General features: G+C 33.8%; 1 protein-coding gene across 2 annotated transcripts in view; it reads right to left on the bottom strand.

The window, feature by feature from the left end:
* Positions 1-27,063, bottom strand: part of LOC112127946 — a 35,648-nt gene extending 8,585 nt beyond the window's left edge. The window contains exons 1-3 of one of the 2 annotated variants that reach the window (XM_024229549.1): positions 26,969-27,063; positions 26,336-26,448; positions 6,160-6,226 (exon numbers count right to left, since the gene is read on the bottom strand). In XM_024229549.1, coding sequence (XP_024085317.1) covers positions 6,160-6,226; positions 26,336-26,448; positions 26,969-27,011 — 223 coding nt within the window. In that variant the 5' untranslated portion in view covers positions 27,012-27,063. Of the gene's footprint in view, positions 1-6,159; positions 6,227-21,486; positions 21,889-26,335; positions 26,449-26,968 lie in introns of those variants that run through there. The other variant, XM_024229548.1, reaches the window with a different exon arrangement.
* Positions 27,064-27,786: the final 723 nt, after the last annotated feature.

Here is a 27,786-nt window from a genome sequence, read left to right as displayed (position 1 = left end):
TGTTTTGAATTTACCTATAAAGAAAAGAAGGAAAATCCCCGTAATCTCTTTAAAAAAAAACAAGCAACACAAACGAGACCTCTTTTGAATAAAGAAAGGGAAAAGACAACAAAGGAGAAAGTCGTTCATCAAAGTTCGACCTCTTTTCCCAAATTGGCAATGGGGGTGGAAGAAATTCCAAAGAAAATCCGCCCAGCCTTTTGATCTGGAAAAAGACTCTTTTTTTATTTTTGCTGACCCTTTTCCTTTGATTTGACATGACTTACCGAAAAAGGTAATAATCCTTAGTTGCTCTTTGAATTTTTTTATAGTCATGTGTGGGGGGGTGGATTTTTCCGCAAAATACTTCTTCTTTTCCGCTTTCTTCTTAAGACAAACTTCGTTTTTTCTGTCATGCCTCATCGATCCAAAGGATAAATCAAAATTGAAGAAAATGTACCGGACTGTGTCGTTAAAATAATGAACATTAATTAATGTATGTAATATTTTATGTAAGGTTTTGGTTGAAATGAAAAAGTTAGTGTCACGAGCGTGATTTTTCGGTGGGGATTTCATTTCAACCAAAACCTTACTTAAAAAGATTAATTAATTAAAAGATGTAATTTGGTCAATAGACAAACAAATATAATGGATTACTGAACGACCAGACGAAATGAATGCGAAGCTTTTGCTCTTCTTTTGCCCCCCCCCCAAAAAAAAAACCCGACACCAAAATCTAGATATGTCCATCGTGCATTGCAAATTCAAAATTTATACAACGAGTAAGGACCGTAATTAAAAATTCAAACCGGTGAGAATGGCTTTCACCCAATTGTAAATTAAGGTGGAAAAAGTTTTTTAATTTTTTGTTTTTTTCAATCAACAAAAACGCCCGCCTTGTGTGTGAACAAGGTTAAAGATTGCTATCGGTCTAACCCAATTATTAAAATATTGGAGGAGAGTGTAGTAACGGTTCAACGCCCAACAGCAAGTTTTCTATTTGTCTATCGTGCTTTCTTCCTTATTTATTTATTTTTTTATGTGTGCATGTTAGATAGATTCATACATTATGAGTTCGATGCAAAAAGTTAAACAGATATTTAATATGAATATACAACTACAGCATGAACAACAACCACCAGTGATGGAACCCATTATTGGTTCTTACGAGGCCTCTTAGATAATGGACAGGATGACAGGTTTTTGACCAATGGGTTCAGATAATGGTATCGTTTATAATGGAACATTTTATAGTGAGCATGGGGCTAGTGACAAGAGGTCGGTATAGATGGTTGGAAACATGTAGATTTCGTGTTGTTGGCCTTGATAACTCCACTGCCTGAACCAGGAGTATTCAGGTGATTTTGTAAATTACAAGAATTTCTGAAAGAAAGAACTGGAACGATAGTGTTAGATTTTGTGAGGACTTATAAAGTAAGTAACTAACGCAAGCAAGTATGCTGCTCTGTGGAAAAACTAGAATAGGATGGATAGGAAATAATGAAGTTTTGTGGGATATTTGGAAAGATACACGATCCTAGAGTTATGCAATAGGTAGCTGGTAGAATGTGACGAAACTTACAAAACTGTCCTGAGTACCATATCCGGTAAAAGGCTGATGGAAGGCAAGGAGTACTACGGACCAACGCAAGGCTACTACAGTTATGGCAATAGATCTTGGCCAACGTCGTTTAAGGATTCGGAGGATGGGAAATATCCTCCTCTTCTTTTGAACGGAAGAGTTAGGGTGTGACGAAAGGTCAGAGTGGATTTTCAGGTTGGATGGATCGTGAGGCTTGAGGTGATCGTGGATGGTGTAGTAGGAAGCTTGGAGAAATCTTGTGAGAACTTTTTATTGCAATGCTTGAACGGGTCCGATATTGATGGCTTCGTGGTACCCCACAATTCTGCTCCGTATGTCTAAATAGGTAGATTTATTGTCACAATAATGTCCGATTTCAGTTCGAGCAGTCTTCTTAGTTTTCCAAGTACTACGTTCATTTCTCGTAGCTTCAGTCTGCTGTCTAGGTACAGCCTTAAATATTTCGATGAGCTCGAGGTGTTCCTGGATATTGGCTAGGGTTTCGGGTTCGTACATAATATCGCGCTATTGAATGCATAGGTTGAACCGTGGTGATGGACTGGATTAACAGGTCAGTAGTATAAATAGGATGGGACTAAGATTGTTTCCTTGGAGAACTCATTGTCATACCTTACTCTGAAGCAGTGATCGGTTGGGTAGGATTTCAGAATTAGGTGGGAACTGTTTTAGTTTGAAGATAACTCTTGGATGACTATCGAATTTTTGGACCGAGTCTGAAAACTCGGCCAAAAAGATCTGTCTTTTCAACGCGGACGTTTCTTTAGATAGCAGTATCATCTGCAAAAGTATAGATGAATGATGGGGTTGGTTAGGTAGTCCTATTGTATACAGGATGGGACCAAGGATACTAGGGATAATGTTTTGTTCTAAGATGGGAAGGATTCTTTCCAGAAGAAGCTTCTGGAGGATTTTCCAAGTTTAGGTTCGTAAATCCAATTTTGGGATCATCTTTATCTTAGAAGACTTCCGTTGTTAGGGAAAGTGAGTAATCTTTAGCATTATAGAGGTATTTTAGGAGGAGGATTGCTTTCTTTGGGATGAGTCAAAGCATTTCAGCGGTTTAAGACCGTTCAAAAGCTTTCTTTTTTCGAAGATTTTTGTAATATATTAGTCCTCTGAAGGATGAAAAGTTTTTTGGAGAAGAGAAAGATGTAGTAGTTGGATTGGAATATATAACTACCACACATTGGAATATATATTTATGTTGTTCCACGGATTCTTTCATATTTGTTTTCCACCCTGGTCAACAATTTCGATTGTTTTCAACCTGCATCGCTCAACAAGATTTATAATCCGTAAAGTAATAGTATAGGAGAAGGTGGCCACAATTTAATACCCACTCCCTGGGTGGAAGGGAGGGCTAGGTGAAAAGTTGCGAACTTGCCCTTCGAGGGGGCGAAAACCCAATTCTAAGCCCGGCTTTATCACGGGAGGTGCGCTTTAAAGACAAACCGACGTTATTATCTGCCTTTGCCGCTACGACTGTTCAAGGATGCATATAGAAAAATTTACTACTAATGTCCATCTATTTTGTTCAAAAACCCGGCGAAAATGCAAAAGAGCGAACATCCTGGATCAAGGTATGGTTTTGAAGAAACAAGCAAATTCAGTTCCACGCTTTCAACCTATTTTAAGGTCATCATCAGAGAAAACAATCTTAAATATATCTACAGATTGACATATTTAAATTTTGTAAATTAAATTAAAAAAATAGAAGACCACAAATTTCCTTGAAAACCGACTCATTGCCAAGGGCCACAATCAAGGGACAAAAGTGAGAGTTAATTATAATAATAATAATGGTTCGCTTAATTCGTTCAAAACATGTCTTCCCTGATCCGTTCATTATCGCCGTTACATCAATGCTACAATCTCATTATTCCTATTATTAACCCCTTTTTATATAATACAGAATAAAAACAGTATTGGCAAAATGAAAAAATAATATAAACAGAACAGATTCAATTCTACAGGGGTATTATTAAATTACAGCCAATTAAAACCGTCCGCTGTAAACTTTATCTCGTTTTAATCATTAATTGACTGTTTTTTACTAATAATAAACACAATAAAGAACAACATAGCAAGGCGGCGATCATGAGTAATAATCTAAAATACTGGGGAAAAATGTTTTTCCCACATTTAAGCTAATATCTCCAAAACTATTTGTTATTCATAATCAAAACTAATTCATATTGTAGAGAATTAAATTTGCTTGATAATGAACGTTTATTGAGTTTTAAAAAAAACTAATTACAGGGCCAAAAACGCTTCGTTTAAACGTATACAGCAAAAAAACATGAATTTTGTTAAATTATCAACTTTTTTCATAAATTCACGTTTCGTGGTCCGGTTGACCAATTTTTCATCAACATGACTAAGTTAATTTGTAGAAAATTTTGCTTTATTCATAATGAACGTTGAGTTTAATAAAAAATTCTATGTACAGGGTCAAAAACGCTTCGTTTAAACGTATACAGCAAAAAAAAACATGAATTTTGTTAAATTATCAACTTTTTTCATAAACATGACTAAGTTAATTTGTAGACAATTTTGCTTTTTTCATAATGAACGTTGAGTTTAACAAAAAATTCTATGTACAGGGTCAAAAACGCTTCGTTTAAACATTACAGCCAAAACAAAAAAAAACATGAATTTTGTTACATTTTTGCAAACATGTCAGAAATTATCAACTTTTCCATAAACATGACTAAGTTCATGTGTATAAAATTTTGCTTTCTTCAAAATAAACGTTGAAGTTAATAAAAATTCTATATATAGGGTCAAAAACGATTCATTTAAATTTATACAGCAAAGAAAAACATGGAGTTTGTTACATTTTTTCAAATATCTCAGAAATTATCAACTTTTTTCATAAACATGACTAAGTTAATGTGTATAACATTTTGCTTTCTTTATAATGATCGTAGAGTTTAATGAAAAATTCTATGTACAGGGTCAAAAACGCTTCACAAAACTTTCTGCTGTTTTGCATATATCCCTCAAACTATTCACTTTTTCATAAACACGACTAAGTAAATATTGTAGAAAATATTGTGGAAAATGGAAAATATTTTTGTAATAAATGTCCATTTTAAAAGAAACCCATATTGGTTTGGCAGCACTTCCTTTATATTAGAGTCAAAAAATAGGGTTTATTTTCTACATTTCTGCATTTATCTCAGAAACTATTGAATCTTTCATAAACACAACGAAGTAAATATTGTAGAGGATTAGAGATTAGATTGTCTTTAAAATTAATTCCTTTTCACTTTATAGACTTGATACATGCTGAGATAAACGGTCATAAACGGTCAATTTGTTGCAATTTTTTTAAAACTTTTTTTTTATTTAGAAATCGTGAGATGCGGTCTGGTGTGATGTAGGTTTCAGAAAAACATTTTCTTTATCGTGCCAACGTTTCGATCTTTATTGAGATCATCTCAGGGCTCAAAGTGTTTGTCTTCTGTGTAATTGTGCCATTCTTGCGTGTCGTGTCGAGAGTGCGCATTTTTTTACTTTGCTAAATCCTTACGTGAAATTTTTTTTAGGAACGAATTAAATAAAATATGAAATGTAAAAACATGAAAAAAATTGTATTGTTAAAATGTATAAAAATTTCCTGACTTGTTGTAATGACAATTAATTAAGGTTTTTAGTTGAGATGAAAAAAAAGTTAATGGCACGAGAGGGATTCGAATTCTTTTTTTTCATCTCAACTAAAAACCTTAATTAATTATCATGTATTAATTGGTCAAGCGGACCACGAAAATAGTGAATTACTTGTTTTAATGTTAGTCCAGTGTTCTTGACGCGATCCTCTCATCTGAATCAAAGAACGACTGACAAAATCTCACCCTCTTCGTTTCAGATGGGGGTTCATTTTAAAGGAAATCTAACTCTCTGATATTTTTATTTTATAACATTTTCGAATAATGTCAACATCAGAAAAAGCGTTTCTTGACGTTAAAAATTAAACAAAGCGGGTTTTTTGGGGTTTTTTTCGGTCATAAGTATACCTTATAAAAAGATAAAAACGCTTCGAATCTAAAAACCATTGGCTAAATCTTACCCTCTTCCCTTCACTTAAATTGCCAAAAAATTGTGTTTTTCTTACATTTTTGAAAATATGTTATGAACTAGTGAGTATATTCCAATATGTCACTAAGTAAAAGTTACATAAGTTTAAATTTTCTTTAAAACAACGTGAACCGCAATTATTCAGTTTAATTACTAACAATTTTGCGATGTTTTCTTTTCGATTTTACGCCATGTTAAGCGGAAGACCGAATTTACGAAATGTGTAGCAAAGGTACGAAATGTTGGCACCTGAAGTTGTGTGTGCTTTGTTTTGCGAGTCGAATTAATTTGATCAAAACATGTCAACGCGGATACTCATCTGCTCAGTTTAGGCCAAATGTTTACGGACAGCACCGAGCCTCGTGTCATATTTCATTACTGGTGACGTTCCCTTTATAAGGGATGAAACCAGTTTACCTAAACCACGGATAAACCTAAACCTAAACGATAAACCTTGACCGGGGTTGGAAAGAAAAAAAAAAGAATTAGAAACTCACCTCGAAGGAAAGAGATCCCGCTACGATTTTCTCCCGTGTCACACCCTTCATAATTTTGCATCTCAACCTGGAAAAAAAAACACTCAAATTAAGCAAATAAGAAACGCAGAATCCGACTGGCAATTTCATTCATAAAAAACTACATCACGACGAAAATAAGCACAGCCAATCTTACAAGGTGAAACCTGAATAAATGTCGCCGTGTAATTATATTGTTCGGCGCACGTGCAAATTATGTCGATGATATTGGAATAAATTGGCTACATGCTTGAAAACGTTGGCCCATAAGGCGTGGTCGGCTCACACCCTCAGACTACAACTGAATTTCGAATGATTTATACCATTTGCTATCCATTTGCTATTTAATTACAATTTTTTGTCCAAGAACAAAACTGGATTTGTTTCGTAAACTCGAACGGAAAACGATTTCAGGACGTAGAAAATCCAAATTTCGATTGAAAACGGCACGCTCTGATAAATTCATATTCAAATTATATTTACAATCAGAAGTGCACGTAAATGACTGAGATTTTTTAATAGATGTAAATATAAATCTCAACATATACATAAATGACTTCGCAAATTGAAGCGGACATCCATATAGCTGGGAAATTTAATGCAAAACATACCGAGGTAGTTTTTTTAGATGACACTTTAGATGAAAAGTTGACACAACAATTTATATAAATGGAAGAAAGTAAATGTAGATAAAAATGGCTACTGTGACGCACATGTTATTATAAATGTAGACAAAAAAGAACCATGAAGATATATAGACGGAAACGTTTGTACGTTGCTGTAGAAAGGCAATAAATCCATTAGAGTTCGTGGTCCGATTGACCAAATAACTTCTTTTCAATTAAATAATCTTTAGTAAGGTTGAGATAAAAAATCAGTGTCACGAGTGGGATTCGAACCCACGACCTTCGGCTGAATTCGCCGCTGCTCTAACCAATTGAGCTCTCGTGACTTCGATCCACTAGGACACCAACTTCCCATCTCAACCCGCCTTTCGAATTTTCCTTCTTTTTTCCTCGCCGAAGGTCGTGGGTTCGAATCCCGCTGGTGACACTGGCTTTGTTATCTCAATCAATACTTTACATAAACATTAATTTTGAAAAGAAGTTATTTGGTCAATCGGACCACGAACTCTAACGGATTTGATAATTACAATGAAGTATGTCTTCACTAAAGCTCTCCGTGGCCATTTCATTTGTCGCCGAGAATCGTAGATTACACGACATTTGAAAAATGGCAAAAAGGAGGGAACATTCAGAAGGTGGGGTTGAGATGGGAAGTTGGTGTCCGAATGGATCTAAGTCGCTCAAGTGGTAGAGCAGCGCCGTATTTAGCCGAAGGTCGTGGGCTCGAATCCCGCTCATGACACTGATTTTTTTATCTCAACCAATACCTTACATGTAGGCAATAAAGTCCATATAGATGTACATGACAGTTTGGACGCAAAAGTATGTAAAGATTTAGACACGAAATTCCATATAGATGTAAATAACAATTAAGACGGTAAAGTTTCCGTAGATGTGGGAAGACGAGAAAGTCCAAGTAGATGTAGATTAATTATTACGGAAAATTTGGTTTAGTTGTAGGTAGACAAAAAAAGTCTACGTAGATGTAAATGGCAACTTAGGTGGAAAAATATGTGTGTATTATGTAGAAAGGAAATCCATGTAGATGTAATATAATCGCTATTGATCACCCTGTTAATAATAAGTTATCGTGCTTTCCTACATTACTAATCAATCAGGGTCCGTAAATTTATACATTTGGCATCTTTTGAGCTTTTATGTATAAATGGTCTTTATTTTAACCAGCGGAACCGAAGTCGCCCAGGAGGTTTAGTCATGTAAGACTCAATTCAAAAGCATTTTTACCAAGTGTATTTAAAGGTAATTACTTTCTGGTTATGATTTCTAACCCGGCCTCTAGTCGGCGTCGAAGTTGAAAAAAGTCCTTCCGACACGAAGGCAAATTAGACGAAATTGTAGATTAATCGTGATCAGCTTGATGGCATCGGACCATAGACAATAGATTGCCGTTTACGAAGGGATAAAAAAATTAATAGCCAACTGAAGAAATGAAAAAAAATAAGTGGCATTAGACAACAAACAAACAATACGTCACCGGGACTAACAGGAGGAGAGTGAAAAATATTGGCCCATAAAACTTGAATCTTGTCAATAACAATAAAACTTGTTGTGAAAATAATTTGGAAAGGCATAGACTATTCCAAGAGAATGGCGGACAAGTCAGTGAAAAGACGTGTCTACGTCTGTTGAACTTTGACTGGCGACTCGCAAAATCAGTTTATCAATTTTCTTTCTCTATTTATCAAATAAATTCCATTATAAAAGAGCGAAACGTTTGATTAAATTTCTTTAATGTCAAAAATCCGAGGAAACAGAGTGGCCCCCTCTCACTTCTAAGCGGACAAATATTCCCCTCTAGCTAATTCCTGGGCGAAAAATTGTATAAATGGGGCAAATCTTCTTTTTTTTAAATCATATACATATTTTTTATAATTTTTAACACATAACCTAACGGGTAAAACTGAATTACCACGATTTTAACATTCTTTAAATTATACAGCATGTTCGGCTACTCGTTACAAAAATTGCCAGTAAATTCTACTTTTAAAATGAAACCAAAAAGTCCGAATTAACTATCGTCCGAATCTCAATAATTTCGGAGTTATTCCTCTTTTTTTATTTTTTAAAGATTCACGACCTTTCTTCAATAAACAATGATAGCTCCAAAACTAAAGATCTTAGGCAAATCCGTTAATACCAATGAAAACTACGTTAAATTTCCAATAATATGTGATCAATACTAAACTTGTAAACGTTCAGGAAATAAGCGTTTTAGTAGCCAGAACATTGAATTTTTTTAGGTCGAAAACTTACTATGGTGATTTTAAACTACTATTTTGAAACCTAAAGATCAGCAAATTTCAGCAAACGTAAACCTTTTTAGTAGTGGAATTGCTTTTTTAATTACTTTTTCAAAGATGAAGAAATTGATGAATAGGATTGGTAAGAAAGAAAATTTCAAAAAAGTACATCTTATTGGAAATTTAACGTAGTTTTCAATGGTATCAACGGAATTGCAGAAAACATTTTGGTTTTGCAGTTATCATTGTTTATTTGAACTGCCAGAACTTTGAAAATCCTTAACCACGTTTTTTTCCTTCGTCAATTTCTTGAGCTTTGAAAAAAGGAGTTAAAAAAGTAATTCCACTACTAAAAAGAATATTAAATTAAACTTTGAAAAAAAAATTTAATGTTCTCGCTACTAAAACACTTATTTCACGAACGTTTACAGGTTTAGTATTGATCACTTCTTATTGGAAATATAACGTAGTTTTCAATGGTGTCAACGGATTTGCCCAAAACCTTTTGGTTTTGGAGTTACCATTGTTTATTTGAAGCAAGGTCGTTAAATCTTAAAAACTCAGCCAATTAGTGCTTTTCGGTTCCATTTTGAAAGTAGAATATACTAGCAAAATCTGTAACCCGAGTAGCCGAATACCCTGTGTTAGCCTTTAAAAAAAATTTTACATTAAAAAAATTACGAAAGAGAGAAAATTGATTAATCGAAAGATTTACAGTATAAGAATTCCCGGCCGCATAGGAAATGAGAAAGTGGTTGGCCTTGGATACGAAAGGTCCTGAACAGGTTTTTTTTGTTTTTTGTTTAAGTTGACGAGATTTAAAGATAATCTTAAGGAGAAGAATTAAACCGTCCAAAACTGTGGATTTTTTAAATTCAAGGCAGGCTAAAAAAATCGTATGGGAAAGTTCATGGTTCGTTGTTCATCGGTAGGATTAGATTAGTACGACTTGCTCGGACGCGAAGACGAGAAATGTAGACGGTCGGATTTGGCCTCGTTTTTAATTATGTCAGATTGAAAGATTGTGGGAGATACACGCTTAAAACAAGACTAAGACGGCGCGGACAGCGAGATCGAGACATTTTTGTGTGAATATTTCACAATCTCATTATTACTCCTTATCTGGTCGAAACTCTGAATACGAAAAAGAGCGACGACAAGCGGACCGATATGGTAAATTTAACTTACACGGAATTATTTTAAACAATTTGTCATAATAAAAGTAAAAAGTCTTAGTTTACTATGTTGAAAACATGAGAAAGAACCGCGTGTCTGCTTATCGCTATCATCAGAGGTAGGTCAGTGGGGTTGGTTAAACGCCCACCAGAGGATGGGGGGAAAAGAGGTTGCTAGAAATGCTAGAATATGCTTACATGGTCAGGTTTGGTTAGTGATGGTTAAAAATGGTGAGAGATGGTTTGATGCTTAGGACTGGTTAAAATGTTTTTAGCAGTTAGAGATAGTAAAGGATTGGTAGAAAAGTTTAGAGATGGTCAGAGATGTCTAGATATGTAAATGTTAGGCTTAGTTAGTGATGGTTAATTATTGTTAGATGTTAGACTTGGGTAAAATTATCAATGGTTGAGAACAGTTAACTATTGTCAGGTCAAGTTAGATATGTTTCATTATATTTATTAAAGAGAACCTGGGTGCACTAAGGGATGATTAAATGATAGGATATAGTTAGGAATGGTCAGGTACACAAATTGAGAGATTGTTTAATTGTCAGATGATTCCATACACTAGAGGTGATGACTAGAAGTTTAGGTATAACTAAAATGGTTAGGTATAGTTAGCGATGGTTAAGGATGGATATATTTTGTTAGATTTAGAGAGAGTTGGCTGGGAATCGGTAGAGATGATTAGGTAGCTAAAAATAATTGGGTGCAGTTAAAGATGGTTAGGGTTGGAAGAAGGTCAGGGATATTAAGAGATGATTCGAAATGGTTAAGGTTAGATGATTGGGTATGGTTAGATAAGGTAAGGGTTGGAAGAAAGATTGGTATATTTAAAGATGGTAGTTATAGTGAGAGATGGTTCTGTTCAATCAATTAGATGATTGAGTATAATTAGATATGGTAAGAAATTGTTGGATAGTTAGATACGGTTGAAGATCGTTACGTCTAATAAGCAATGATTTGAAGTTTAGATATACAGACGGTAGGGGAGGGCAAAGATTAGGTATATTTAAAGATGGCTAGGTAGAGATAGATGATTGGATATAACTAGGGATGGTTAGCGATCGGAGAAGGTTAGGAATATTTAGAAATAATTAGATTTAGTTAGTGATAGTTAGATGATTGGGTAATTAGAGCCGGTTAGTTATGGCTAGATGGCTAGGTATTGGGTGCAGTTAGTTTTAGTTAGAAGTTAGGTATAGTTAGAGGCAGTTCGAGATTGCCGGATTGTTAGGAATGGTTAAAGAAGGTTATAGTTAGTGACGGTTCGAAGATTAGGTATAGTTAAAGATTTGTAGATAATTAGGAATGGTAAGATTTGGTTTGGTATAGTTGAATGTGGTTAGATGATTAGGTATAGTTAGTGTTAGGTAGAGATCGTTAGATAGTTTGAAATGGTTATATATGGTTAGGTATAGTTAATGATAGATGTTGGTTAGGGATGTTTAGGAATGGAATAGACTGGCCAAAACTACAAGGATAATATCATCAAAATGATCGGAAACAGTCTGAGGACATACACAGATTCTGAAACAGGGGAAATTCAGTTTTTACGGCATCGCATTTTCTTGATTGAAATAAAGTTTTGTTTAGAAAAGTTTAAATAATGCCTGATGTTTTTTATACTTATATAAAACTTTGTCATCCCCTGTGTTATTATGAGTTTCACGTGGACGAGATTTAAAAGTCTAACCAACTCAACTAGTGCTTTCAGGGCAGCCCGTCACGTCTTCAGAACTTTACTCTTCTCAGTTTCTTTTTCGTTTCGATATTTCCAACGAGTTACTAGTTGTCAAATATATATGCATATAGACAGGGTGATTTGCTATGAACCATGGTCCAATTCTCAAACCTTTCGCACATATTCAACGTTTTACGTTTGTTTTCAACAATCTACGGTTTTCGTTATAAATCTACTTATAGATCTTGAACTATTAAATTTTCGGGAAATGAAAAAAATTGTAAAGAGCTTAAAATTTCCTTGTAAAAATAAATTTGTAAAAAATGAAATTGCGACCTCGTTGGGAAAATTCCGAAAGACCTTGGCAAATTTCATAACAACTTCTTCTTTTAACTTATAACGAGTGGTACACCACGAAACGAAACATATAAAAAAGAAAGAAATCCAACAACCAAAGCAGAAAAATGGAGAATTGATCTAACTAAACAGACAAAACAAAAAAAAACAATATATAACTTGTAAAACGAATTTAATCTAATAAAAAGCACACAAAAATTAAAATTCAACGTACAATTAAAACAAAACCCATAAAAAGGGACAATAAACATAGTGAGCAAAGCGGAAAAAATTGCTCAAGTACGGGGGTTTAAGGTTTATCATTAAATTGAAAAATTGCTTAAATTCTTTATAAAAAGACTTTTTAGAGTATCATGTTACACACCCTCGGCTTTCCTATTTCTGATAATAAAATTTAGAGGAGAAATGCTCAAACTGACCATACTTCCTTCCATATGGCGAGTCCCAAGAGTCATGTCCTCTGTAATAAATGCGTAAATGAAGACATTTTCTATGTGTTTGCCCTAGGGCCTAGGCTAACCGAAATTAGATTAACGTGGATGGATGAAGCTGTGTTAGCTGGGGAGGAAATCATATTGTACTTAAATGGAAAGGGACCTGGAAGCAAATGTTAAACTATCGTCGAGAGGCGTATAAATACAGATCAATCCATTGTATAATTTTTACTTATAAGTAGTTTCGTTTCTAGTATAGGGTCAGTTTTCGATTTATAACAAATCAGTGAATGCATGCGATACAGTTAACATTGTCATAATTTTTTAAAGTGATTAATAATTTAATATTAAATACGTGCAAGTTTAATCATTGAAACAAAATAGATGTACACTTCTCATTTCAATTAATTGGTAGACTCCTTTTGACGGTTAAGATAATAAAACAGCCTGTCTTTATGTTTTAATAGGTATTTATGTGTATTCTATATTATAAATTAAATAAAGACTAATAATAATTTATTTATGGTTTAGTGGTCAATTGACCAAGTTACTTCTTTAAATTAATTATTCTTTTTATGTAAGGTTTTTGTTGAGATAAAAAAGTCAGCGTCACGAGCGGGATTCGAACCCACGGACGGTCGGCTAAATAAGCCGCTGCTCTACCGCTTGAGCTATCGTGACTTCAGCTTGAAAAGGGCAAAAAGAGGGAAAATTCGAACTGTTGTAGGTTGAGATGGAGAGTTGGTGTCCGAGAGAATCGAAGTCACGATAGCTCAAGTGGTAGAGCAGCGGCGTATATTCAAATTTTAGAGAACAAAATGTTGTCTGTGGTGTTGAGAATGCCAGTGATGTATTGATTTGACATATATATATATNAATATTTTACATTCTACATGTATTTGTAAAATTTAAACAATGTTTATAAATCCAGGGCCTGCGGTCTGGTGTGACGAAGGTTTTAGAAAAACATTTTCTTTATCTTGCCAACGTTTCGATCTTTATTGAGATCATCTTCAGGGCTCAAAGTGTTGAGAGTCACAAGAATGACACATCTACACCGAAAACCAACACTTTGAGCCCTGAGGATGATCTCAATAAAGATCGAAATGTTAGCACAATAAAGAAAATATTTTTCTAAAACCTACGTCACACCACACCGCATCTCACGACCTCCAAATAATCATCAAGTAACGGTCACTAAACACCACACATTATTAATAAAAATAAAGCCAAAGCAGAAAAATCTTGTTGATTTTTGTGGAGTTTTTTTAGCAAGTGAAAGGTGGAAAATAAATTCTAGCCAGAGCAAAAAGTTGAATTTCTAGAATAATCTCTATTCCCATTTTTTCACACCATCACCACTTTTTTTCCATTTAGCATAAAATGTTTGCATTTTGGTTAGATTCAATTAAAGGAAAGGGTACACTGTTAGAAAGTTTACTGAACGAATAAGTTTTTATGAAAATAAATCACCCTGTATATAAAGTAAACCCTCTGGGAGCAATTGGTCGAATATGACGTACCCCCATCTTATCTGTAACTATTTAGTTGTAAACCGCCCCCGGCACGATTAAGGCGCTTTCGAAAGGGCCATTTATTTCCTAAATAGAGCGGCAATTGGGTTTTCCGAAAAAAAAACGACCCGTGGGCCTGATAACCGACGTGTCCACCGTTCAGTCAAACGGTCAAATCGTCTACTACGTGACACGTTTCACCCTTTCCTTCACAGAGGAAACTCGGCGCGAATTAAACACTAAAGTCTCTCCAGGAAGTATATTAGAAAAAAACTCGAATTATAACTGCTTATTAGAGATTCAGCGCCATCAATAATTTAATTCTCTCTGTATTTTAACGATTTGAATTTAAAAAATTTGTTAATTTAGATAGCTTCAGTTATTTTACGACCCAATTTTGCACAAGAAAAAAGAGACTCCATGGGAAGCAGTTTATTCATTGCTCATTTGCCTGATAACTATCCTTATTCTTGTTGAATCAGCGTTTTTATGGTCCATAAAAAATAATATAAAAAAATTAAGGGTCAATTTGTATTTTCCGTTTTAATAATGATTGGACTACTGCTGGGTACAAAAGTTTTTCTTCTTCTTAATTTCATATAATTCAAATTGGTGTGTTCCTATGTAAAGAGCCAATCGGTCTGGCAATGTGCGAAGGGCAATCGGCTGAATATAAACAAGGTCGTTGTTATTAATATCACGATTAATTCCAGATCCGTGCAGGTAAAATTAGCCTTTATTTTTATTTTTATTTTTTGTAAAGATCGATCAATATCCATTTCGTCTTTTTAAACTTGGAAATAAATTATCAAAAATTACTCTTTAATTGTACGATTTAAACATTAAAAAAACTGGCTTTTTCATTGCCACTATGTTATTTCCTGGCAAAAAGGGCAATATCCAAAACAGGTCGTTTTATTAAGAAACAAAATCACACCTTAAATATTTGTTAAATATTTACAAACAATGGTAAACAAGGTTATAAACACCTTCATGAGGTTTCAATAGGGTTTAAGACCGCGAAGTCCGCAGATGAATTCTTAGGCTTCTTACTTTCCGCGTTGCTTCATCAAGGTAAGGACTTGCAATCTGTTAAGCGGGTGTCCCCCAACGCACGTCCTTGGTCGGATATCGTTTTCATTGGCATTCCTCACTGTCAGATCTGAGTAGACATCGTTGATAACAAAATTCGAAAACTTGCTTAACAAGGATTCCCTTTTGGCACAGTCGCTTTGTCGTCCTTAGCCAGGATCCCGACATAGCCAACTGCTCTATGATGAAAGAGAAACAACCCGGCAAGATTATCTAATTAGCCGATAATTAAGCCTAACCCAGGGATCCAATTTTGTGGCCGTTGATTGGACCGTTTGGACTCCTCTCCTAGGCAAACTGGATATCCGATTCTATCCGAAAGGGTTCAAAATTAAAGAGAATTTAGGCTGTAGATTTCTACATAAAGGTGGGATGAGTATGACGATTCGCTTTTTGTAAAAGATGGTTCTTACAGGTGGTTTACAGAATAGCAATATTTCATATACCACAATATACCACAGCACCTTTTCTTCTTAGAAGACACATGTTCCGTATTGTTTCTAAAGTGAACAAAGGTTTTTGACCTACTACCAAAGGTGAGCAAAAATTCCGAGTTTTTGATTTATCTCATATCTGACCCTTTTTTTTCCTTAGAAGTCAGAAGTGAACAAATTTCCTAGGTTCAAAAAAGTTATATATTTTTTTGGTACTATGGTCATTTCTTTTCCCTTTTTTAACAACATTTCTTATTAATATAATTACATCCTCAATGTCGTTAAAAAGATGAATTAAAAAGCCAGCATAATTTTAACATATTGCAGGATCTTTTCGTTCTTAACAGTGACTTGTTCCTGATTTTATTCTAAAGTCAACAAACGTTTTCGACCGAAGAAATGGCACATTGTAATAAAATCCATTACAGTTCGTGGTCCGATTGACCAATTAACATTTTTCAAATAATTAACATTTATGAAAAGTTATCCCGCTCGTGACACTGACTTTTTTATCTCGACCAATACCTTTCATAAATATTAATTAATTGAAAGATTGTAATAAAATGTTGATTTTTATAATAATAATAAATAAATCTTAAGTGTGTGTGTGATGTTTTAGTGACCGTTAATTAATGATTATTTGGAGATCTTGAGATGCAGTCTGGTGTGCCATAGGTTTAGAAAAACATTTTCTTTATCGTGCCAACGTTTCGATCTTTGTCTTTATAAATCTAAAGAATCACTTGTTACTAAAATTTTCTTGGTTTTGGCAAAGATATTTTCCAGTTCTAATTGAATAATTTTTTACAAACAACTATATCAGTTTATTAAAAAATACAGTTTCTAAGTTCTTGTAAGTTAGAAGAACAAAAACACAGCAAGGATTTATTATGCAAGCCACCTGTGCCGTTTTTTAAAAATTAACTTTTTTTAAGTGAACAAAGGATGTCGACCTAAAAAAAAATAAGGCAAAATATCTAACTTATTGTTTTATTTGGCAGGACAGAATATTTCGGTTAAAAACATTGATGAAATATACCACAGGATCTTTATTTCTCCGAAGTCATTTATTCCCAAATCTTATTGGATATAACAAAAAACAATATTTTTAGAACTACTGAATTTCATTTTGACAAATACAACCAGGCCCTAGTAAAAAATACACTTTCAAAGTCTATATAATGAAAAAGAACAAAATAAGTTTAATTTTAATATCACATCACAGAAACTTTTCTTCCTTAAAAGTTATTTGTTTTGAAAATATTCGAGGATTTAACAAAAACTATATATGTTTAACAACTATTAAAATTCCTTTTTTGATAAACAAAGGTTTTAGACTCACAGAAAAAATTATTCTTTCAATATTTTTGTCAAGTTGAAGAATAAAACAAGCAAGATTTAATATATCGCAAGATATTTTAATTCTTGGAAGTCTCCGGTTTCCTTTACTTTCTAATGTAAACAAAGGCTTCAACTAACAAACAAACAAGGCAAAACATGCGAGGACAGAAGATTGTGGATTTTAAAAAAATAATAACAATAATTTATTATACCACATGATTTTTCTTTCCCAAAAGTCACTTGTTCCTAAATCATATAAATTTTAACAAAAAATATACAAAATAATATAGTTTTTGATAAAAAAAGAGAAAATTTAGATACAAGTGAATTACATTATTTCTAATGAAAAGGTATATTAAATCATTGTTATTTTTTAATCGCCATTCTTCTGTTTTGCCAAATGAAGGAAAATCTCAAGTATTTCAGCTCTAATAATTAGATGCTGTGTTGTTTTAACAATACGGAAAAGGTGGCGACATGCAGGAGTATAATTAATTAATTTCTGTGATATAATTAATAAGGCTCTCTTTCTCGTCTCTCTAATTTTGCAAGCTCGAAAAGACAAAATGTCGTTTTTTCTGTAATTCTCAAAAATTCTAGTTTTCGTCAAACCCGCGAAGATTTGGAAAGATGTGATTATTAAGGTTTCATTTTTATGTGATTATTAATACCAATCACCATTCCTTTATTTGATTACAATCTGCAATTTCTAATTATAACATGTAATATTTACAAATATTTACATACATGGTAGCATTGAAGGAAAAAATATTCAATATTATTCTCGCATATTTTGCTGCACAACCTTACTCTTCCTCAAAAAAAGAGGTCTCACTCTCTCTCTCTCTCCCTCTCTCTCTCACTCTCTCTCCCCCTCACACACTCTCTCTCATGCTTTCTCTATGTTTACTCTCTCTCTCCCCCTCACACACTCTCTCATGCTTTCTCTATGTTTACTCTCTCTCCCTCGTTCTCTATTTTAACCCTCTCTCTCCCTCGTCTCTTTCTCTCTCTCAAACACTCTCTCTCACACTCACTCTTTCTCTATTTTATTATATCTCTCTCCCTCGTTTTCTATTTTTGCTCTCTCTCCTCACTCTCTCTCTCTCTCTCTCTCTCTCTCTCTCTCTCATTCACTCTCTCTCACACACATGCACGCACGCGCACGCACTCACTCACTCCCATTCTCTATTTTATTATCTCTCTCTCCCTCGTTCTCAATTTTAACCCCTCGTCTTTATCTCTCTCTCAAACACACATCTCTCTCTCACACTCACTCTCTCTCTCTCTCTCTCTCTCTCTCTCCCCCTCACACACTCTCTCTCATGCTTTCTCTATGTTTACTCTCTCTCCCTCCTTCTCTATTTTAACCCTCTCTCTCCCTCGTCTCTTTCTCTCTCTCAAACACTCTCTCTCACACTCACTCTTTCTCTATTTTATTATATCTCTCTCCCTCGTTCTCTATTTTTGCTCTCTCTCCTCACTCTCTCTCTCTCTCTCTCTCTCTCTCTCTCTCTTTTTCTTTCTTTCTCTCTCTCTCTTCCTCTCTTTCTCAAAAAAATAAATAAATGAAGTTAAGGATTGAATGTAATCCACTTATTTTCACCTGCCTTTCATCAAATAGGAGCAAAATGGCATAATAGGTATTTTCACTATAATACATGTCGATTGGACATTTTCGGAATATACAGGAAATTATATAGAATGCATATTTGTTCATAACCACACCCAGATTTATCATGGCTTTATTAGAGAACAAAGCTGTGATCAATGAAAATGTTAAGTAATTATTTAAAAAATGAACCGCTCATATTACTCTCTTTACTCTAAAGTGTCACCTATCATCAAGTAAAATAAAACATATATTTTTTTTCCTATATTGTTATTCTTCTAAACAAAATTAGTTTACTTTATTAAAAAATAGCTCGTATAAGAGGACGACAAAAGGAATCGTTACAAATACCAAAGGACTTTTTTAACATGTTTTCTTCCCTACGCCGTCTCGAATTTCACGAAACTAACAATATGCCAAAAAAATGGGCATTCTGCTTTGGCCTACAGAAAAAACCTACTGTGGCTCAGGATGCCGACTTGGAAAAAATTCTCTCATATTTGAAATCTAAGAATTGGGTGGAAATTTCCCCTTAAAAGTCTAGTTTATTTAATTTTCATGTATTGTACGTTTTTAAAATAAACTGTAAGTATTTTATACGAGTGTCAAGAAAATTTCAATGTAGAGCAAAGATTACAATTTCTGAAAAACTTCTAATTTGAACGTTTTGTTTTAATTCAATTAATTATTCTTTTTATTTAAGGTCTTGGTCAAGATTAAAAAAAGTTAGTGTAACGAGCTGGATTCGGGATTGAGTTTTAAGTTGAATTCTCCAGACCAAAACATCCAGTTTCCCTAGTTATTGATGTATATTTTGATATTCAATAAGTAGATAATTATTCATAACATAAAAATTATTGGTAATGAACAATTTATATTATTTCCAGTTGAACAATTACTAAAGTTGTTAAATAATTCCAAGCTTAAAAAAAAATTGTATTCTACCTGATGTGAATGTAATTTGATAAATGAACAGCAGTATAAAGAAAAAATACTAGCAGAACAGGGATAATAATTTTTGAAAAAGTTCTAATATGAAAGTTAGTAATTCGATTAAATTTTCTTCTTTAAGATCTACTTTAAGCAGTTTTCACTTACTTATTTGATTTTAATAAACCATAAACATTGAGAACTGTTTATTTTATGAGAGCGCCGAGAGAAATTGTCATTAGACAGATTTTACAAATTTTGATCAATTTCGAATTTGAAAATAGAGTTTTCGATCAAATTTTCATCTTGAAAGTTCTGTTTGACTTGTTTCTGATGTATATCTTTGTATTCAATAAATAGAAAATTATTAATAATGTTGTTGTATTTATAACCGCACAAATAATATAAAAATTGTTAGTGAATTATTTAGAAATTTACAGCAGGGCAATGGCAATTTTTAAATAGAAATACAATTTAAACATTCGACGGTATTTTTTTATATATAAAGTGGCATAAGTAGTATTTGTATGTGTTCCAATTCATCAAAGGTTGATTTTTTTTGCCATCATTGTAGGGACACGAATTTTTAAAAACTTTCTATTCAAAAAGTTAAGATTTTAGTCTTTTTTATTTTTTAAATATGACATAAGTATTTTCACGTGTACATAGTCAAATAGGTTTTTTTTTTAATTTATAACAGTGGTTAGAATAAAATTTTTAGAAGAACAGAGATGACCAGTTTTTAAACATTAAAAAATTTGCAAATAGGAATTTTCATCTTGGAAACGTTGGATTACGTTTTAATGTTTATGCATTTAAATAAACAGTAAATAATGTATACTCCTTATTTTACAATAACTTTCTAGAAAAATTCAAAGTAGAACAGGATTGAAAATTTTTTACAAACTTCAAATTTGAAATTTTTGTATTGTTGGAGCAATCACTCTCTATTGATTAGAAATTTCTGTGTATGTACACTTTAAATTTTTTATGTTTATTGTATGTAATAAATATGTAAAGCCTATTAATATTTAAAATTATCCTCCCCAAATATTTTTTGTTGTGGTCATTAAGTAGAAGTAGTATGAATATAAAAATTGTTGTTAGTGAATTATTTAAAAATTTCCAGTAGGGCAATGGCAATTTTTAAATAGAAATACAATTTAAACATTTCAGATTTCGACGAGATCTTTTATATAAAAAATGGCATAAGTAATATTTGTGTGTTCAAATTGATCAAAGTTTGATTTTTTTAAATGCCATCATTGTAGGGACGTGAATTTTTAAAAACTGCCAATTCAAATATTAAAATTTTTGACTTTTTCGAAAGGTGGTTCGAATCCAGCTGCCTTGCGTTAGAAACCGACATATTACTTCTTTTTTTTTCCAAAAACACTGGCACCCCGAGGGCTGACATTACCTTTGCAGTTGCGAACCCTCGTGAAAAAATAAATAAATAAATAAAATAAAATTTCCAGAAGGACAGAGACGACCAGTTTTTAAAAATTTCAAAATTTGAAAATAAGAATTTTTATTTTGAAAGCCCAGTTGGATTATGTTTTATGTTTATGTACCTAAATAAACACTAAATACTGTGTTCTGCAAGGTTGAACGTTATCAATAATTTCAAATTTGAAATTTTTTGCATGAGGGAATCGATAAGAAATTCCTGTATATGTGAATATGTATTTTAAAAATTTTATATTTATTGTATGTAATAAATTTGTAGCCTATTATATTTAGAATTATTCCCCCCAATATTTTTTATTTTATAATTTTGTGGTAATTATTTTGGGTTTAAATTTGATATTTTTTAATATAACTTTTCGATGTTTTCTTAATTACTCACATTGTTTCACTTTTTAAAAAAGCCGCAAAATCCTTTTTTTTCTGTTTTTTAATCTCTATTTTGTTCAGGGGTGAAACTTGTAACGCAACCCCCACGTCGAGGGAGAATGCGCGTGTTTTTCTTCTCTCTCTGATCTCTGCGACGAAGCGAGACTGGGCGAGGCGCGCACTTCGGCACCGTGTTGGCAACTGAGCCGGCGATCCCGAGACTGCGAGGAGGGGCGCGCTCGCCCGACTGGCAGGCCACATCCGCGGTTTTATCGTTCCGAACTGTTTTTGGTTGTGGTCGAAGAAAGAGACGGATGAAAATGGCCCCTCTGTACAGTGGCCAAAAAGAAAACCACCGAGACCGAACGGACCGTAAACCACAAACAGGGGCATTTCTACAAAGTTGGACGCAGAGCTTGTTGAACCGTTTGTATTAATCCACACAAGAACAAATTCAATTAATAATTGGATTCCGTCCATTACCCAATATGCAACACCGTTACTGTAATTTATTGGCTGAGTCCGTTTTTGGAGTTCTGCTCTGTCCGGTTGTTCGGAGAGAGATTTCAACGAAATTTGAGGCGATTAGAATGGAAAGAGAAGAGCAAAAAATACACTGACAGGCAAAAAATTCCACCCAATTGATTTTATTTTCCTCGATAAAAGAAAATTCTGCCCTTAATTTGTCTCATGTTTTTATCAATAAATATTTGTTTACGCTGTTTTCAAATTGAGAATATCAATTAGAGGTAAAAACGCTTAATTCTTAATCCAAAACAAGGAGAAAGGATTTTTCAATGTTTATATGTTTACTTTTTACGAAATTTAAAATGTTGGTTCATTCTCATTTGAATTCTGAATCAATAAACTGTTTATTTTTCATCTTTGTTTTGTTAATTTCACTTTTTAAACTTAAAAATGCCATTTAGTGCTGATGATGTTGTGCGTGATGTGGCACTTATTGATGATGGACGTTCCATCAGGTATGTAGCTATTGCCGACGGAGTTCCCTACGAAATTCTGCGAGACGCCGTTAGACTTTTCCAGAAACTGGGTGTTACCATAGAAGGCCCGGTTCTGGACGCCCTATGGTAACAGAACCACAGGATGACCGTTTTTTTTTTTACTTTGAGAATTTTGCGAAACCGGCACCTTACTGTTGTTCAAGCGATTCATCAGCCCCAGGAAGTCCGTGGTGTACTAATTTCTAAACGCACTGCTCGAAGAAGATTAAATCAGTATGGAGTAATGGCTTTTCGCCTCATAAGAGGACCAGAATTGACCAGAACGGCTCGCATTTGCTCGAAAACATAGTCGTTGGTCTTTGGACGATTAGTCTGCTGTACGTTTTACAGATAAGAGTAGATTTGCTCTACGATCTCCAAATGGGCGGGAAAGAGTGTGGAAAAGGCTAAATGAAAGGTACGAAACCTGTAATTTTTCCCAGAGTCAGCATTTTCGACGTAGCACAGTGATGGTGTGGGCGGAAATTGGAAGGGAGAGTCGCACTAAGTTGGTTGTTGTTCGTGGAGGGTCTTTGACGGCCATTCGCTAAGAGGATGAAATTTTAGAACATCATGCGATGCCTATCCTCGTTGAAATAACAGACAATCCTATTCTAATGCATGATAATGCCCGTCCACATGTCGCTCGCATATTACAAACCTTCAACAGCATAACATCAGGGTCTTAGCCTGGCCAACCCGTTCTCCAGACTTGAACCCTGATAACCACAAAAGACGAATATGAGCACATTCATCACTTGCTGATACACTCCACGATCTAGAAAGGATACTGCGTGAAGAATGGGCTAACCTTCAGCAAAGAGACATTTCCAGACTGGTAGAAAGTATGCCAAGGCGTCTTCGAGATATAATTAAGGCAAGAGAAGGAAGTATGCGAATTTAAATGTTAATTAAAAATCTAACACAAAATTAAGACAAACTTTATCTGTCCGTCTTTTTAATTTAATTTTATTTTTATTTTCCTTAGCAATTTACATTTTTTTTAACTTTTTTAGACAAAGACTCAATTATTAAACGTTAAAAAACCTGAAACTTTGATTAACACATAAAAATATGTACAAATCAAGTATTACAAACGGGTGGAATTTTTTGCCTGTTATTGTATGTTTAGCGGTCATAATTGACAGTATTAATTATTTCAATTAATTATTGTTTTTATCTAATGTCTTGGTTGAGATGAAGAAGTTAGTGTCGCGAGCGGGATTCGAACCCACGACCTTCGGCTTTGAAAAATGGCAAAAAAAGGGAAAATTCGAAAGGTTGTAGGTTGAGATGGAAGTCACGATAGCTCAAGTGGTTAGAGCAGCGGCGAATTCAGCCGAAGGTCGTGGATTCGAATACCGCTCGTGACACTAACTTTTTCATCTCAACCAAGACATTAGATAAAAACAATAATTAACTGAAATAAGTAGGAATATTTCTCTTTTTTCTCACTTTTTCTCCCTCAACGCGTTTCTCGTTAATTGTAAGAGAGGTCATTCGCGACCTAAATTTGCGATATTTTTAAACAAAACTACATTCATTCTCCGCATTTTGCTGAATTTATGGACGCAGTAGTTGGTGTTTTGTAATAGTAACAATTAATAAAATTAATTTTTAAAAAGTTAATTAGCTCTTTTTAGCGTCATGTAAATCCATTTTAGTAATTATACAGGGTGAATTCGGATCAATGTGAAAAAAATGGAGTAGAACCGTCCCGAGCCTGATGACTGTTCAATACGGAGTTATGATTGTTCTTGTGTTTTTCCCCAAACGAAAACGTCTAAACGGTCTCTGTGTGGATGGGGCGAGATGGTACCATTGCGTGGCCATCGAGATTCCCTGATCTCAACCATATAGACTTCTTCGTTTTAGATTTTCTCATATAAGAGGTCTGCAAGGTAAGGTCAACAACGAAGAAGAGTTGAAGAGAAGAGTAATTGTTGCAGCATAAAAGCTTAGGAAGACGTTAAATCTCTCAGTTACTGTGGGATGGGTAGGGAAGGTACTCTACTTTAGGTTTTGGGAATGTGTAGTGTTTAGTGACCGTTAACTAATGATTATTTGGAGATCGTGAGATGCGGTCTGGTGTGACCTAGGTTTAGAAAAACATTTTCTTTGTCATACCAACGTTCCGATCTTTATTGAGATCATCTTCAGGGCTTTGAATCAACAGAAAGGTTTTCTGATTGATAGCCAGTGTAACTTTCTTTTCATTGCGACTGTTTCAGCGATGATCTTCAGAATACTCTTTGATGGTGTTCATGTGTAGTTGAAATCTGTTCATAAAATCCCATGTTGTTCTTCGTTCTTCTCGTGTAGAAATGTTCTGAAGGACATCGCTAGCAATGGAAAGAAACTCTTTTTGTTGAAATAAAGGCAATACAAGGTTCTGAAGATGATCTCAATAATGATCAAAACGTCGGCACGATAAAGAAAATGTTTTTCTAAAACCAACGTCACACCAGACCGCATCTCACGATCTCCAAACAATCGTAACTGTGGGAGTTGTTCGAAAACGAGAAACTTTATGCATCAGGAACAAGAGAAGGCCGTTCCAACAATTTTTTCCTCAATACATTATTTTGTCTAATGTGCATTTTTTTCTAAAATGTGAATAAAAAAGAATGGAACGAAATGTGAACATGATTAACTACTTCCACCCCCTTCCAACAAACTAGACCACTTTTTTTTTTTTTTTTTACTTTTTGAAGGTTGGCTACTCCTTCCACAGAAGTATCAATCATAGTCATACATGCATCATTAGAAAAAGTATTAAATCAAGAAATTTTTGTGTGCTAGGACAGTCTCTAAGATTATTTGTAAAAGAAAGGCAAATTTTTTAATACCTCCGAAAATTCCGGATTTCTGATAAATTTTACATTTCCTCTGTTATAAATGACATTTAAGCGTGTCTCAAAGAAATGAAAATGGTGAAGTCCTACGGGAAAATTATCAATCTTTCCGAAAAAAGAGTCAAAGCTACGAATAAATTAGGTAAAGATTGGGAAAACGCGATTTAACAGCATAAGGTCGGATTTTTTTTTTTTTTTTTCGGAAAAAACAAGAACTATCATGACATCGTATTGAGGTATGATACCCGCTCTAGCGGCATTCCACTCATTTTAGATGAAGATTCTGCCCGAAAAACTTTCACACTGGTCAGAATCCACCTCGAAGAATTGTATTATTTAAACTAATTATGATGTTTAATTTACATGTAATACTGAATGAAAATGAAAACTAAAGAGAACTACATTCTTTTCAAACCTCTTGATGAACTAGTTCTCACCGGTGTATTATAGTACAGAACAAAAGTACATTATCTTTCAATGGATATATTATATTACACACGTACATCTTCACTCTTCTACAAGAAATTACAAGGAAGGGTGCATTTACAGAAAGCTAATGAGTAAAACCGAGATGCCAATGAGACAAATTGATGAGGCCTATGAACAGCAGGCAACGTTACAATATCAATCGTTGAGAATGCCCATCGTATAATATGATTTTAAACTACCTTTGAAACTAGGACTACTCAACAAATCCACTGATGAACTAGGTCTCACCGGTGTACTATAGTACAGAACAAAGGTACAATAGCTCTCAATGGATATATTACATTACACACTTATATCTTCACTCTTCTACAAGAAATTCCTACAAAGAGTGCATTTGCAGAAAGCTAATGAGTAAAACAGAGATGCCAGTGAGACAAATTGAAGAGGCTTCAGGCAGGAAATGTAGTATTGATTGTTGAGAATGTCCATGTATAATATGATTTTTTTTCAAGTAAATCTTCATGCAGTAAGATGTTACTACATTTATAAAATAATAACTTTTTCTTTTACTTACGTAGAATTCCTTGTTCCTATACGGCCCGTAGTTGAGGAGAAGATTGTGCCTCATCCTTATTCCGTGCGACTTCATCGGGCGATCCTGACCATAGTAATAACTGCCGATGTCGCCTGTTCAATAAAACCATTAAATAAAACAATACAAAACTTTAAAAACGTTTTGATATGTTTTATGGTTTGCCAAAGGTATTGGGACGCCATAAATCCCGCCAGAGGATTCAAGTGACTGTAACAAAAGCCAACGAAACTGACCAGTTAATTAAAACATCTAATAATTTATTACTATCTCATCAATAAATAAATGCACAAAAGTTGATCATTTAAAAAAATCAACCCTGGGAAAAGGTTGGAAATTTTTTTCTTTTATAGACGCCACATTACTACATCAAACTGAACTACGGTCAATAAAATGGCGGGTCATGACAACTTTATCAACCCCGGTTAGCAAATATTATAAACACCCCTAAGCAGGGGTAAAATCTCAAATTTATCGGTCCGAACCATCAGTAGTAACTTCAAAATGTGTAAAAAACGACTGTAAATTGGAAAAAATAGAAAGAAACGCATATAACCACACTCAAGTACAAAGATGGATTGGGTGGTAAATCGTCGGTAAATATAAAGGACTTACTGTCGTACAAGTAACAGACTTTCTTCTCTTCATCAGAATTCATTGTTTTCGAATATTTGCGTACTCGCTTTATTAAATAATTACAATTAAAATGTAAGTGCACAGAACGGAGTGACGTCTCGCCGTCTGCGGTGGAGACGAATGGGCGGTAAGCTGGTAAAATAATGCCGAATATATCGATTCAAATATCAATTTATTTAATTATTTTTTATTACCGGAAATTGAATCTTACAAAATTTATAGATTGTTTATTATTATTATTATTTTATTATTTTGACTTGTCGCTTCTGTTTGCCTTTAATATCAGTCATATATCTTTTTTATACACTTGTTAATTATTGACGGGTATTCTTATTTATCAATATATTTCGAGTATAATATTTATTTGTGTGAACAAATTAATCATTCCGAAATTTATTCAATAGTTAAAATTGTCAAAGTTTACAGTTTTTAAAATAGCGGAGGGGGCATGGGCCTGCAGTTAAGCAGTTTCGCCGTCTAACGTCCTCTAATCGATTACAAGTCTATTATCACGAATTATCTAATGACATACACTTTATTATTATCTGTTTAACTCTGAATTATTGTTTAACCATTTTTTATAATAATTTAATATATTTTTATTTAAAAGCCAGGGTTTCATGAAACTGGTTCGATTTTTTTTTTTTTTTGTGCAACATATGCAACAAGTTTGTTTGTGTTTTATTTTGATGTATTCTGGTCTTTCAATTTCTTGATTTTTCAATTGTTAATAGTTTATATTTTCTTCGTTTTGTTTTTAATATTGTAACTATTCGATTTTCCAGTAACAACCAGAA

Source organism: Cimex lectularius, unplaced genomic scaffold (genome assembly GCF_000648675.2).
Source record: "Cimex lectularius strain Harlan isolate CLEC.00 unplaced genomic scaffold, Clec_2.1 scaffold338, whole genome shotgun sequence".
In the NCBI taxonomy this organism is placed as follows: Eukaryota; Metazoa; Arthropoda; class Insecta; order Hemiptera; family Cimicidae; genus Cimex; species Cimex lectularius.
Note: the sequence above shows the minus strand (reverse complement) of the source record. Positions and strands in the feature narration are given on the sequence as shown.